General features: G+C 45.8%; 5 protein-coding genes across 5 annotated transcripts; 2 read left to right on the top strand and 3 right to left on the bottom strand.

Moving 5' to 3' along the window:
- Positions 1-533: 533 nt before the first annotated feature.
- Positions 534-914, bottom strand: LOC309547633 (histone H2B 1.1; the record flags this gene model as incomplete). The annotated part of the gene is made up of 1 exon (XM_082247510.1): positions 534-914. The coding sequence occupies one exon, from the start codon at positions 912-914 to the stop codon at positions 534-536; it is 381 nt and encodes a 126-aa protein (XP_082103636.1).
- A 328-nt stretch (positions 915-1242) lies between these two features.
- Positions 1243-1635, top strand: LOC309547615 (histone H2A type 1-like; the record flags this gene model as incomplete). The annotated part of the gene is made up of 1 exon (XM_082247488.1): positions 1243-1635. The coding sequence occupies one exon, from the start codon at positions 1243-1245 to the stop codon at positions 1633-1635; it is 393 nt and encodes a 130-aa protein (XP_082103614.1).
- Positions 1636-3064: 1429 nt separating this feature from the next.
- LOC309547647 (histone H4) lies at positions 3065-3376 on the bottom strand (the record flags this gene model as incomplete). The annotated part of the gene is made up of 1 exon (XM_082247524.1): positions 3065-3376. The coding sequence occupies one exon, from the start codon at positions 3374-3376 to the stop codon at positions 3065-3067; it is 312 nt and encodes a 103-aa protein (XP_082103650.1).
- A 2947-nt stretch (positions 3377-6323) lies between these two features.
- LOC309547609 (histone H3.2) lies at positions 6324-6734 on the top strand (the record flags this gene model as incomplete). Its single annotated transcript, XM_082247482.1, has 1 exon — positions 6324-6734. One exon carries the CDS (start codon positions 6324-6326, stop codon positions 6732-6734), a length of 411 nt encoding a protein of 136 aa, XP_082103608.1.
- A 1499-nt stretch (positions 6735-8233) lies between these two features.
- Positions 8234-8881, bottom strand: LOC309547585 (uncharacterized protein; the record flags this gene model as incomplete). The annotated part of the gene is made up of 1 exon (XM_082247457.1): positions 8234-8881. The coding sequence occupies one exon, from the start codon at positions 8879-8881 to the stop codon at positions 8234-8236; it is 648 nt and encodes a 215-aa protein (XP_082103583.1).
- Between the last annotated feature and the right edge of the window lie 4115 nt (positions 8882-12996).

Below are 12996 nucleotides of genomic sequence, written 5' to 3'. Positions count from 1 at the left end.
GATATTTTCTATGAATAATATTCAGTGTCGGATTAGCCGATCTGAGATGACTGAGCAGATACAATGTTTCACTTTTCTTGCTTCTATCCCCCATTGTGTTGTGGAATAAAAGCTCCACGATCTCCCCAAATTATATTTAGATAAAGGAACAATGTAAGGCGGGAGATTGCGGAGAATCTTTCATTGTAACAATGTAGCAGAAGTGATTAGAGCAGTTGGGTGTGTGCAGTACAAGGCGAGGAATAGGAAATGTATAGAGCCAGAGAGGGGAGACGATCTCTGCAATAAAGAAGGATGGGATTAGAAGGAAGGTTTTATTCATTCCCCTTCCAGTCTGACCGACCTACTTCTCATCTCAAGATTATTAATGATGTTATTTTGAGTTTATTTTCTGTTATCCGAACAGCTAAAACTTGTAAAGGTAATACATTGTACGATACATGAAGATTGTATGACAGCTCGGTTGTGTAGTATGTGGGTGGCTCTTAGAAGAGCCTTTGTGTGTTGTTGGGGTGATGGGTGGGGGAGGGGTATTACTTGGCGCTGGTGTACTTGGTGACGGCCTTGGTGCCCTCGGAGACGGCGTGCTTGGCCAGCTCTCCGGGCAGGAGGAGGCGGACGGCGGTCTGTATCTCCCGGGAGGTGATGGTGGAGCGCTTGTTGTAATGAGCCAGGCGGGAAGCTTCGCCGGCGATGCGCTCGAAGATGTCATTGACGAAGGAGTTCATGATGCTCATGGCCTTGGAGGAGATGCCGGTGTCGGGGTGGACCTGCTTGAGCACCTTGTAGACGTAGATGGCATAACTCTCCTTCCTGCTCTTCCTCCGCTTCTTGCCGTCCTTCTTCTGGCTCTTGGTCACGGCTTTCTTGGAGCCCTTCTTGGGCGCCGGGGCGGACTTGGCTGGTTCAGGCATGATAAGGGATAAGAAGAATGTTTCCTCCGCTCTGAGAAGAGAAAAGTGTGCTGGCGCCGCCCTCATGTGCTGCTTATATAGGCGGTCCTATGCAAATGAGCCTCTATCCTCCTCACTCTTCTATTGGAGGACTCAGTCATGTGATGAGGAGTGACGTCATGATTTCTTTCCTCATTTACTGATTGGTTTAGATACAAACCTAGAGAGCATTGGCTGACTTCAAACGTGGCCAATCATAGGGCGAGACGTCATATCATTCAGAGTATAACAGGAAAGGGAGCGGCTCCAGCCATTCACATCTCTTTGAGAGCTCCAATATCACAGAATCATGTCTGGTCGCGGCAAACAAGGAGGAAAGGTTCGGGCTAAGGCCAAGACCCGATCATCCCGGGCTGGTCTGCAGTTCCCAGTCGGTCGTGTTCACCGCCTGCTCAGGAAGGGTAACTATGCCGAGCGGGTCGGGGCCGGAGCTCCCGTCTATCTGGCCGCCGTCCTCGAGTATCTCACCGCTGAGATCCTCGAGCTGGCCGGTAACGCCGCCCGCGACAACAAGAAGACCCGCATCATCCCCCGACACCTCCAGCTGGCTGTCCGCAACGACGAGGAGCTCAACAAGCTGCTCGGGGGCGTCACCATCGCCCAGGGAGGAGTCCTGCCCAACATCCAGGCCGTGCTGCTGCCCAAGAAGACCGAGAGCCACAAGGCCGCCAAGACCAAGTAATCCCCACCGGTTCACCCACATCACCCAACACAACAACGGCTCTTTTCAGAGCCACCCACATCTACATACAAAGAGCTGCATACATCTGCATTGTTATTCGGAGATCTGATTGTAACAATGAAAGATTGCATTTATTTTCCACGTAGGAAATAAAATACTTACTATGACTAGAAGGTGTGATTCCCCATGGGGGGGAACAATGTCTTAGGATGACACGTGGCAGTAATAAGAAATGATGATAGATGTTTATATTGGAACGCTTTCAGTGTCCCTTTATAGAGCAATGTCCTCTCATTACAGGGACTCCTCTTCATTCTCCTCCATCCTTCTCATCACAAATCATTCTAAAAATAAACAATCCTTCTCTCACCTGAAGAAAAGGAACCCCCCCCCCCCCCTTCACCGCAACACAAATATACATTGTCATGTCATCTCACAGTTCTGATTGCTTCAATCTTCATGTTTCCCGCCACAATTCTCTACACTTCCCATCCTCTCACATCTACCATCACGATAATACAGCAGCTTTCATCAACGGCCCCTTTATTTCACAGTGCAATTCCACAACGATAATCCATACATTGATAAACGTCCGTTTTGTTGTTTTATACTTCAGAGTCCGCCCTGCTGTAGAGATTAGAAAGTCACTGAACACGTGACCTCTACTCTGAGAAAGGAGAGGGATCGCACACTTTCTTTGTACTCCTCATAGGAAAGACATTAGTGGCTGGCTGTGGGATCTCCCACAACTCTGATTGGCCAATATTTCAAATTTCACCCGCCTGAATTGTGTAAATCGTTACACAAAAATCCATTTCTTTTATACCGCCAAATCCGACCCTGAATACTGAGATCAGCAGAGGAGAACTTTGATCGGAAAAACAGATCAACACTTTAATTTCAATCAGAATAGAGAGGGGTGACCGGATTATTACTGACCAAAAAATGTCCTTTATTGCAAGTGCTCGGAATCCACCGCTATACACAGAACACGACAGTCACATGACTTCTACCTGTCTTTATGATGAGGAAATAGAGTAATGATCATCTAGAAATGTCACTGAGCGATATTTATTGTCCCCTTATCACACCCCGAATATTTCTATAAAGAAATGTGAGGTGACTGGGAATAATGCCTAAGAAAGGGGTTTATCGGTGTCTCAACAAGCTAGCTGAATAAGAATAAAGTGATCTAACGATATTGTAAGCGGAGAGAATATAGACACTAGATCGCTTCGATCTGTTGTATTCCAAGTAAAATAAAGTTGTACAATCGGATTAATATGTGTTTAGCTAAAAAGCTTTCATTCCGACGTGCTAAAAGTTGATCTAAGAGAAATTAATGGTTACAGCTCTTTGTATGAGAAGGTGGGTGGCCCTGAGAAGGACCTTTGTTGGGGTGAAGTGGGTAAGCGGTGGATGTTGGGGTTTAGCCTCCGAATCCGTAGAGAGTGCGGCCCTGGCGTTTTAGGGCATAGACGACATCCATGGCGGTGACGGTCTTCCTCTTGGCGTGCTCGGTGTAGGTGACGGCATCGCGGATGACATTCTCCAGGAAAACTTTGAGCACTCCGCGGGTCTCCTCATAGATGAGTCCGGAGATGCGCTTAACACCCCCTCTGCGGGCCAAACGTCGGATGGCGGGTTTGGTGATGCCCTGGATGTTGTCCCGGAGCACCTTCCTGTGGCGCTTAGCGCCTCCTTTCCCCAGACCCTTTCCTCCTTTACCGCGACCAGACATCTCGAAATTCTTCCTGTCTCAGACGAATATGAAGGAAAAGCACCCAGCCTCGCTTTATATGCAGCTTAAGCGGACCTGATGGAGAATAATGGGGAGGGGTTAGAGGAGGGAGTGTCCAGACGTCACAATAAGTCCGCCCCTCTGTGCTCTCAATCATCCAATCCTCAGCAGTTCCTTGATTTAAATTTCCCGCTCGATTATGCTCTTTATTCATCAGAAAGAGCAACTTTTCACTTCTTTTGGGTGACCATTGGATTTCATTTCATCATCATTACTGGTGAGGTCATGTCTCTGACGTCACCCAGGATCCTCCAAATAAATGCCCTCACTACATACACAGACATCGGGATATTCACATTTAGTGAATAAAATATAATAGTATCCTAATATAAAAAAAGAATATATAAAATAATATATTATGAAGTACATAGAAATCGCAAAAATACCATAAAATGCAGCATTTGTAACACCCCCACCCCACCCAAAACGAGACATAATACCTCCCAGCTTTTAGTAGAGTGCAGATCTCCTAGATAAATAACCCCAACCGGAAAAAGAAAGAAGAATACCAGAGATGTGAGCGCACTCACATGTCCATACAACTGCCCTCCCCCTTTTTTTCCATCAATATGGAAACTAAAATTCTTCTAGCCACCCCAACATTTAGACAATTGTCTTATGAAGAATTATCAGTTTTCCAATATTTTCTAGAAATCCATTTCCTTCCCAATAATTATCACAATCGTTTAGCCGACTTTGTATTACATATTTTGACCAGAGAAGACTTCATAGACCATTAACGCTTCCTGCATATAAAGTTCTCCCCTCAATCCATCCTCCTGTTTATAACAGATGTTCCAACACCTTTCACTGGTGACCTTCCTATCCAGATTACTATATAAAGTCCCCACAATGAACGATCGGCTCTGGGTTCCTTCAGGTCATAGATAGATTGGGACATCTAGAACCCTTTGCTGATCTCTCACAAGTCATGTTCCCCCAGAGTCCTGGAACAGATGAGAGGTCACACAATGTATTATGTCTCCAGAATCCCGGATCTCTCATCATCTTCTATTAGAATGGGATAGGACCCGGCACAGCTGCTGCACATAACCAGAGGGGTACACACCAATTCCATCCCTCAGTGCTCATACACCAACCAATCTCACCCCATCATTGCACTGTATCAGTTAATGTGTTATTCTGCAGCAATACTCCCTGGATCAATCATGCCCCATTCTCAGCCATCAGATCTTTTAGCCTACTTGTTTAATTAGAGGTGTACCACCGTATAGACAAATGGATCATTCATTACAGATCGATCTTAGATCCACATAAGATGATAGATAGATAGATAGATAGATAGATAGATAGATAGATAGATAGATAGATAGATAGATAGATAGATAGATAGATAGATTTTCGGTATATTTATCTATCTATGTGTGAAAGGTGCAGTAGCGGCACACCTATTATAATGATTACACAGGGATTTGATTGAAAGGGGAATGGGAATTCAGCAATAGGTGTTAGGGTTTAATACTGATCCACATGGGACATCTAGAAATAATGATCGCACCGAGCGATCCCTCATCTGCCGACTTCTAAAGGTTTTATCTGACACAAAAAAAACATGCAAAATAATCCGATACATTTTGCAGTCTGGATGCCATTTCCTCAGATCTTCAGCTATGAATTGTAATTCTGTTATCAAACTGCACACACTAATCCGTTTTATTCTGTTCCTATGGATTCGGAAAGGAAGCCATGAAATTACATTGTATCTCTTCACAGATCCCCGCACGGAAGTCATTCCTCTTTTTATCAGCAGGTGTCAGTGTTTCTCCTCCATAAAGAATACATTGGAGCAGTTTAGTTCAATTTCATTGAAATGGATCTGATAGAAAACTTCCTGAGCGCTGATCCATCTGGAAACAATGACACCGACTGATCCCAGATCTGCCCGGAGCAGGGAGGGCAATGCTGGGGGGACGATTCATTGTCTGCTCAGCGATCTGTCCCTCCATGTTAGTACAGAATTGTGCTGGATGGAAGAAGCTGTGCAAGTCAACTTTCTACTTGTTATTCACTAAGAACGGAATAATCAGATCAGTGAGATCGGAGGAGGATTTTCTGTCATCTCATTTACTGTATTATGGAGAAAAACTGTCCAATCTCAGATCTTCTAATTCTTACACCGATTAGGAATCTCCGATCTTTTTTATTTTATATCATATTTCTGATGAATATTTTCTCATTTGGCAGGAAGGAAAACTGATAGAAAGGATCCTCAGCCATTCAATACTCCGAAGAGAATTTCATTTACTTTGTAACTAGAAACCAGCAAAATGTTTACAATGTTTCTAAGAGGGGACAGATCTGCTTCTTCAGACATGAAATATTTGTGTTATTGATTCATTGTACATATCTGGCAGTGCCATGATTTCTACCAGTCCTTTCACTTTTTTCTTATTCTAGTTTTAATATGGGGAAATCTGTAACTGCTACATGTCTGATAGAGGTCAGTTCCATGATCCTACACAGATCTGATAATGAAACATGGAATCCTTTATTTCCCATCATATAGAAAGGTAGAGATCTACCGCCAGTCCATTCTCACAGTCTATAATTCCTAAATCTATAAGGAGTCTCTAATCTTTGAATATAAAGATATTTCTGATGAATGTTTTCTCTTTTTGGTAATAGAGAGCGCTTGTATGATGTAGAGGAACTCCCTTCCCCCATCCCACACAAAGAAGACATCTCTACTTACGAAGATAACGTGCAGATTTTGGCGGGCATTTTAAAAATGCCGCTTTTTTTAAGTAAACCAATCATGAAAAGGGCTGTGCTTTAATTGTCCAATCGGAAGGCAGTGAAGTGTATAAATGGCTCTGCAGAGCGGCAATGAGTCACATTCACTGTTCCAGCAGAGAGTTGAGTAAAGATGGCGAGAACCAAGCAGACCGCCCGGAAGTCCACCGGAGGGAAAGCTCCCCGCAAGCAGCTGGCCACCAAAGCCGCCCGCAAGAGCGCCCCGGCCACCGGCGGAGTCAAGAAGCCTCACCGCTACAGGCCCGGCACCGTGGCTCTCCGAGAGATCCGCCGCTACCAGAAATCCACCGAGCTGCTCATCCGCAAACTGCCCTTCCAGCGCCTCGTCCGAGAGATCGCCCAGGACTTCAAGACCGACCTGCGCTTCCAGAGCTCCGCCGTCATGGCTCTGCAAGAGGCTTCCGAGGCTTATCTCGTCGGACTCTTCGAGGACACCAACCTGTGCGCCATCCACGCCAAGAGGGTCACCATCATGCCCAAAGACATCCAGCTGGCACGCCGCATCCGCGGAGAGAGGGCATAGAGGGGGAGCGGAACCACCACCCCTACTACTACTCCCATCATCCCAACACAAAGGCTCTTTTCAGAGCCACCACATCCTCCTATATACAGAGCTCTATATATCTATTACCCCGACTACAGGGCGAATCCAAACAACTTGCATTACACTTTTATTTATATATATAAAATTATTTTCAGATGAATGTATGGATCGGTTCCTCGTGCTGTAATAGAATTCTAGTGATGAGTTTTTGTACAATGATCACACCGAGCCAATTTACCCCGCCGGGGAGATCTCCGCTTTCCTCTCTTTTCTTTTCCCAAATCCAGTCTGGAAATTCTCATCTTATCCGCTGAAGAGAGAAGCTTCGCTGCATTCCTTTCTCCTTTTATCTAGACCCTGTATTACTTTTATATCCGTTCAATGATAATAGTTTTCAACTGATAGAATTGTAGCCGATTTGTCGGAGACATATTTCTAGAAGCAAAATTCGCCTTTAAAAGTACAAAAGTTCGATGGGGGGTTCGGTATTTATTCATTAGTGCAATTATTTCCATCATCAATCCATCACAAAGTAACAACTCATACCTTTTATGAACAATCTATACTTGGAGAATCTCCTCTGCTTTTCTCTAACCCAATACAATAATTCCCGGATAGAGAGGGGGAGGGGAACACAGCTACAGACTGACTTCCCATCCACCATTTCTGTGTCTCATTTTTACACCTAACAATAATTTCATCAGTTTTTCTAGATACTTCTATCGGTTTTCTCTTGGCAAAGATAGAGATGTGGTGATTGATCAGCTGAAGAGAAAATATTGGGGGAATAAACCGGCGTCCACATGGGGGTGTCACTAGGGAAGGGGCAGTCATGTCCTCTACTAGCACTGTGTAATGAGAGGAGATCAGAGCCGGCCGGGGCTGCACACATGGAGAGACTGGAAGGAAGAATATATCCCATATTGTATAGAAAACAAATCATTGCTGGGGAGAATCCGGGGAACTCCCCTGGAACCCCTTTGTTCCCATTATTAGTTTATTTATTCCCAATCTCCCCTCTGGGAGGGAACTGTTACATTAATCAAAGCTGTGAGATTTTGGCGGCCAATTTGAAAATGCTCCGCTGCACCAATCGGTTGCTTGTGCTTCATTTGTCTACCAATGAGAGCTTTTAGAGAAAACTGCCGAATGATCGTTTTCTAGATGTGACACCGGGGATTGCATAACCGATATCGATGCACACACGATGCGTTCGGATCTCCCGCTGTATGAATGTATGATGGAATTGTTCTATAGAGGGGATTGTGTAGGGTTGCGATGTGTGAGGAGGAGGTAGGAGGGTGGCTGTGAGAAGATGAGGTGTAAGTAGTCAGTGTAGAATGTGATGAGGATGTGGAGGTAGGAGGTATAATGAGGCTCCTGGTCGGTATGTAGAGCTCTGTTAGGAGGAGGTGGGTGGCTCTGAGAAGAGCCTTTGGGGGGTGTAGATGAAGGAGTCCTCCGGCTGCTGCTTGGATTTATTTCTTCTTCGGAGCGGCCTTCTTGGGCTTGGCTGCTGCCTTGGGTTTTGCCGCCTTCTTAGCCGGACTCTTGGCGGCTTTTTTGGGCTTGGCTGCAGCTTTGGGCTTCTTGGGGCTCTTTGTCACCTTCTTGGCAGCTGCAGCCTTTGCCGGTTTCTTGGCCGCTTTGCTGGCTGCCTTCTTGGGGGATTTTACTGCCTTCTTGGGGGACTTGGCCGCCGGTTTCTTAGGGGACTTGGCTGGCTTTTTGGCCGCAGCTGCTGGCTTCTTTTTGGGGGCTTTCTTGGCCTTGTCGCCCTCTTGCTGCTTCTTGTTGATCTTGAAGGATCCGGAGGCGCCATGTCCTTTCACCTGGACGAGGCTCCCCTTAGTCACCAGCGCCCTGATGGCGACCTTGAGGCGGTTGTTGTTCTTCTCCACATCGTATCCTGAGGCGGCCAGGAGCTTCTTGAGGGCGGCCAGGGAGACCCCGCTGCGCTCTTTGGAAGCGGCCACGGCTGTGACGATGAGCTCGGACACGCTGGGACCGGACGGCTTCTTGCTGCCTTTCTTGGCTCCTCCGGATGCCGCCTTCTTAGCCGGCTTCTTCTTGGCGGCGGGCTCCGCTGGAGGAGCAGCGGCTGGGGCGCTCTCAGTCTCAGTCATGATTCTAGAAAGTCTATTGGACAGATAAACTTCCCCACTCACCTCTTCTGGGATTATATAGTTAAACTTCCTACACTGCTATTGGTCGGTACACAACAAGCCTCACGCTCTGCTATTGGTTACACATCAGACACGCCCACTCAGTATCATGGAGTAGTTGGAGAATCTTCTCTCTCTTGTTGTGTTTCCCCGGTAGATAGAAAACCGACTTTTATCTGAAATAGAACGCTGCCCGATCTTCATCGGGGACCCGATCTGCTCACTGGACTGTCACTTATCGGGGGTCACTTACAGCTGTCAGGAGCTGCTGAGGAGGCTGAACACAGAGGCTGCAAAAACCTCCATCATCCTGAGTGTGTGTCCCATTCTTCCTTCTATCTTCTTTTCTACACAGAAAACAATCTTCTCACATCTCCCTCTAGAATGATCTTCACATTAGATGAGTGAAGAGTGACCATCAGGAAACATTTCCCTCTAATACAGAACTCTGCTCATCTATAGCTGAGTAGAAGGAGCCTGGAAGAAAAACATCAGCCGGTGACATGAGATCCTTATGTGATGGGAGAGATTGTTATACATACAAATGTCTCAGCTGATTACACAATGTCATGTTTCATATACAATGTATCATTATCTGCTCACCATGATAAACATGTTTTTATACTCTGAGTATGTTTATTGTCCGATATTGCTGCAAATCTATACTGGCGGCTACTCATGTATAATGTTTGTTTTACAGTGGGTACGGAAAGTATTCAGACCCCCTTAAATTTTTCACTCTTTGTTATATTGCAGCCATTTGCTAAAATCATTTAAGTTCATTCTTCTTCCTCATGAATGTACACATAGCACCCCATACTGACAGAAAAACACAGAATTGTTGACATTGTTGCAGATTTATTAAAAAAGAAAAACTGAAATATCACATGGTCCTAAGTATTCAGACCCTTTGCTGTGACACTCATATATTTAACTCAGGTGCTTTCCATTTCTTCTGATCATCCTTGAGATGGTTCTACACCTTCATTTGAGTCCAGCTGTGTTTGATTATACTGATTGGACTTGATTAGGAAAGCCACACACCTGTCTATATAAGACCTTCCAGATCACAATGCATGTCAGAGCAAATGAGAATCAGGAGGTCAAAGGAACTGCCTGAAGAGCTCAGAGACAGAATTGTGGCAAGGCACAGATCTGGCCAAGGTTACAAAAAGATTTCTGCTGCACTTAAGGTTCCTAAGAGCACAGTGGCCTCCATAATCCTCAAATGGAAGACGTTTGGGACGACCAGAACCCTTCCTAGAGCTGGCCGTCCGGCCAAACTGAGCTATCGGGGGAGAAGAGCCTTGGTGAGAGAGGTAAAGAAGAACCCAAAGATCACTGTGGCTGAGCTCCAGAGATGCAGTCAGGAGATGGGAGAAAGTTGTAGAAAGTCAACCATCACTGCAGCCCTCCACCAGTCGGGGCTTTATGGCAGAGTGGCCCGACGGAAGCCTCTCCTCAGTGTAAGACACATGAAAGCCCGCATGGAGTTTGCTAAAAAAACACCTGAAGGACTCCAAGATGGTGAGAAATAAGATTCTCTGGTCTGATGAGACCAAAATAGAACTTTTTGGCCTTAATTCTAAGCGGTATGTGTGGAGAAAACCAGGCACTGCTCATCACCTGTCCAATACAGTCCCAACAGTGAAGCATGGTGGTGGCAGCATCATGCTGTGGGGGTGTTTTTCAGCTGCAGGGACAGGACGACTGGTTGCAATCGAGGGAAAGATGAATGCGGCCAAGTACAGGGATATCCTGGACAAAAACCTTCTCCAGAGTGCTCTGGATCTCAGACTGGGCCGAAGGTTTACCTTCCAACAAGACAATGACCCTAAGCACACAGCTAAAATAAACGAGTGGCTTCACAACAACTCCGTGACTGTTCTTTTTTTTTTTTTGAAAATCTTTTTATTTGGTTTTTGCAAAGATAATGAGTTACATACATAACAGTTGCATTATAACATAACTTATGAATAATTGGATAACTGAGAATTACAATTAAATGACTGAACAAAGTTTAAAGTATAAAGGTATGAAGATATGACCCACAGCAGCAGTAATTGGTATAAATGTCAAGGACAGCTTAGCACCCAAACATACAACGAAATCAATCTCACGCCACGACCCGTGGGGGAGGGCGCGGGGTGGGGCAGTGCGGCGCTATAGCCACTCCGGGGGGGACGCCCCAAAGGGATCCTGCTGCGTCCCCTCTCTTAGCCCCATCCCCACTTCCCCCCACCCACGTCCCCCAGCACAACCTCCACAGTATCAACTACATACATGACAAGAGAAATTTAGATTATCGGGTACCACGCCGTCCAGCATAGTCAGTCCAGGCGGACCATCTCGCCCGAAATTGTTGCATTTTAAAGGCAGAGATAGCTAGAGTTTTTTCGTGTGCATATGATTCTCCTACTATTTGTACCACCTCTCTCCTGGTAGGGATATCCTCACATTTCCACCTACGTGCTATGGACAACCTTGCAGCAAAAAGGATATTCTGAACCACTGTCCTCAATTGGGGAGGGTATCTGTCAATATTTATGCCTAGTAGTGCCTGTTCTACCGCAACCTTGTTTAGCATTCCCGTCACCTCCGCAATCAGTTTAGAAACAGAAGCCCAGAAACTCCGCAAGGAGACACAGGACCACAAAACGTGGAGTAGAGTTCCAACTTGCCCACACTGTCTCCAGCATAAGTTTGAGACGCCTGGGTAGTACTTGGCAGTAGAATATGGCGTTATATACCACCGCTGATGTATTTTTAAAAGACCTTCCCTAAAATTGGAACATCTAGTGTGAGTAGCTGTATGGGTATAAGAACGTAACCACTGAACTTCTGTAAAGTCCTGACCTAGATCCCCCTCCCACTTTATGTGATAGGCGTTCTTCACAAATGTCTTCTTATCGTGTAGGGAGGCATAAAATTTACCTATTCCTTTCGTGTGTTGATTGATTCCGAAGCACAGCATGTGAATCGGTTCAGGAAAAGGGATGTCGACTGAGGATACCTTGGAAATCAAGTGGGACACTCTAGAGTATGTGAAAAATTCCTTGGCAAACAACGGATAGCGGGTACACCATCCAGAGAAGGAAAAACCTGCTGGGTTGTGTGTGATATCTTTAAGCGTGTGGAGGCCATATGTGGACCAGTGCCCCAAATGTAGGCCTGGGGATATGAAAGAGAGCGCCGTCAAAGGAATAGGGACATCTACTCTTCTAGTTCGCTTGGCACTGTGAGCATAAAAGTAGCGCCATGCCTGTATTGTGGGCATAATAGTAGGGTGCGCCATTGGGTAAATGCCACCAGCCAATGGAATACTGAGAATGAGGTCCGCTAGGGTACCTTGAGTAACCACTGCTTGCTCAATGGACCTCCAGCTAGGTGTCTGTGCGTGTTTCAACCAGTGTATGGATTGGGTGAGTATAGCAGCCATATGGTAATCCCGCACATCTGGGACACCCATACCCCCCATGAGAGGGTGTTTGATCAGGTGCATGTGGGAGCAACGGGGTTTTTTACCGGCCCAGAGGAATTTAGATATTAGAGCCTGCACTGATCTGTAAAACGTTAAGGGAATCTTGATGGGGAGTGCTCTAAACAGGTACAGGAGCTTTGGGAATGTCAGCATTTTAAACGCAGCATTCCTGCCTGACCAAGTAAGGTAGAATTTGCCTAATCTAGTTAACTCCTGTGTGAGGACGTCAAGGAACGGTGTAAAGTTTGATCTGTAAAGGTCCCCCGTCTTGCTGGTAAGCTTGATACCTAAGTAGTCGATATGGCCATTACCCCATTGAAAAGGGACACTGCCTTGAATCTCCTTTGTCATGTGTTCGGGAATTGCTACGCCTAACATGTTCGACTTAGTGTCATTCACCTTGTAATATGAAACCGAGCTAAATTCTTTGAGCACCTCCTGGACTGCCAACAGAGAAGTCCGGGGAGATGTCACAGACAAGATGACGTCGTCCGCAAACAGCGAAATCTTGTTGTTGATGTTCTTAATATCTAATCCCCCAATACCTGGGTGGCTTCTAATTTTTTCTGCAAAGGGTTCCATCAATAAGACAAAC

The sequence above is a fragment of the Pelophylax lessonae genome (genome assembly GCF_965119305.1).
Source record: "Pelophylax lessonae genome assembly, chromosome: 2".
In the NCBI taxonomy this organism is placed as follows: Eukaryota; Metazoa; Chordata; class Amphibia; order Anura; family Ranidae; genus Pelophylax; species Pelophylax lessonae.
The sequence above is the reverse complement of the archived record's forward strand: the minus strand, read 5'-3'. Positions and strand labels throughout refer to the sequence as shown.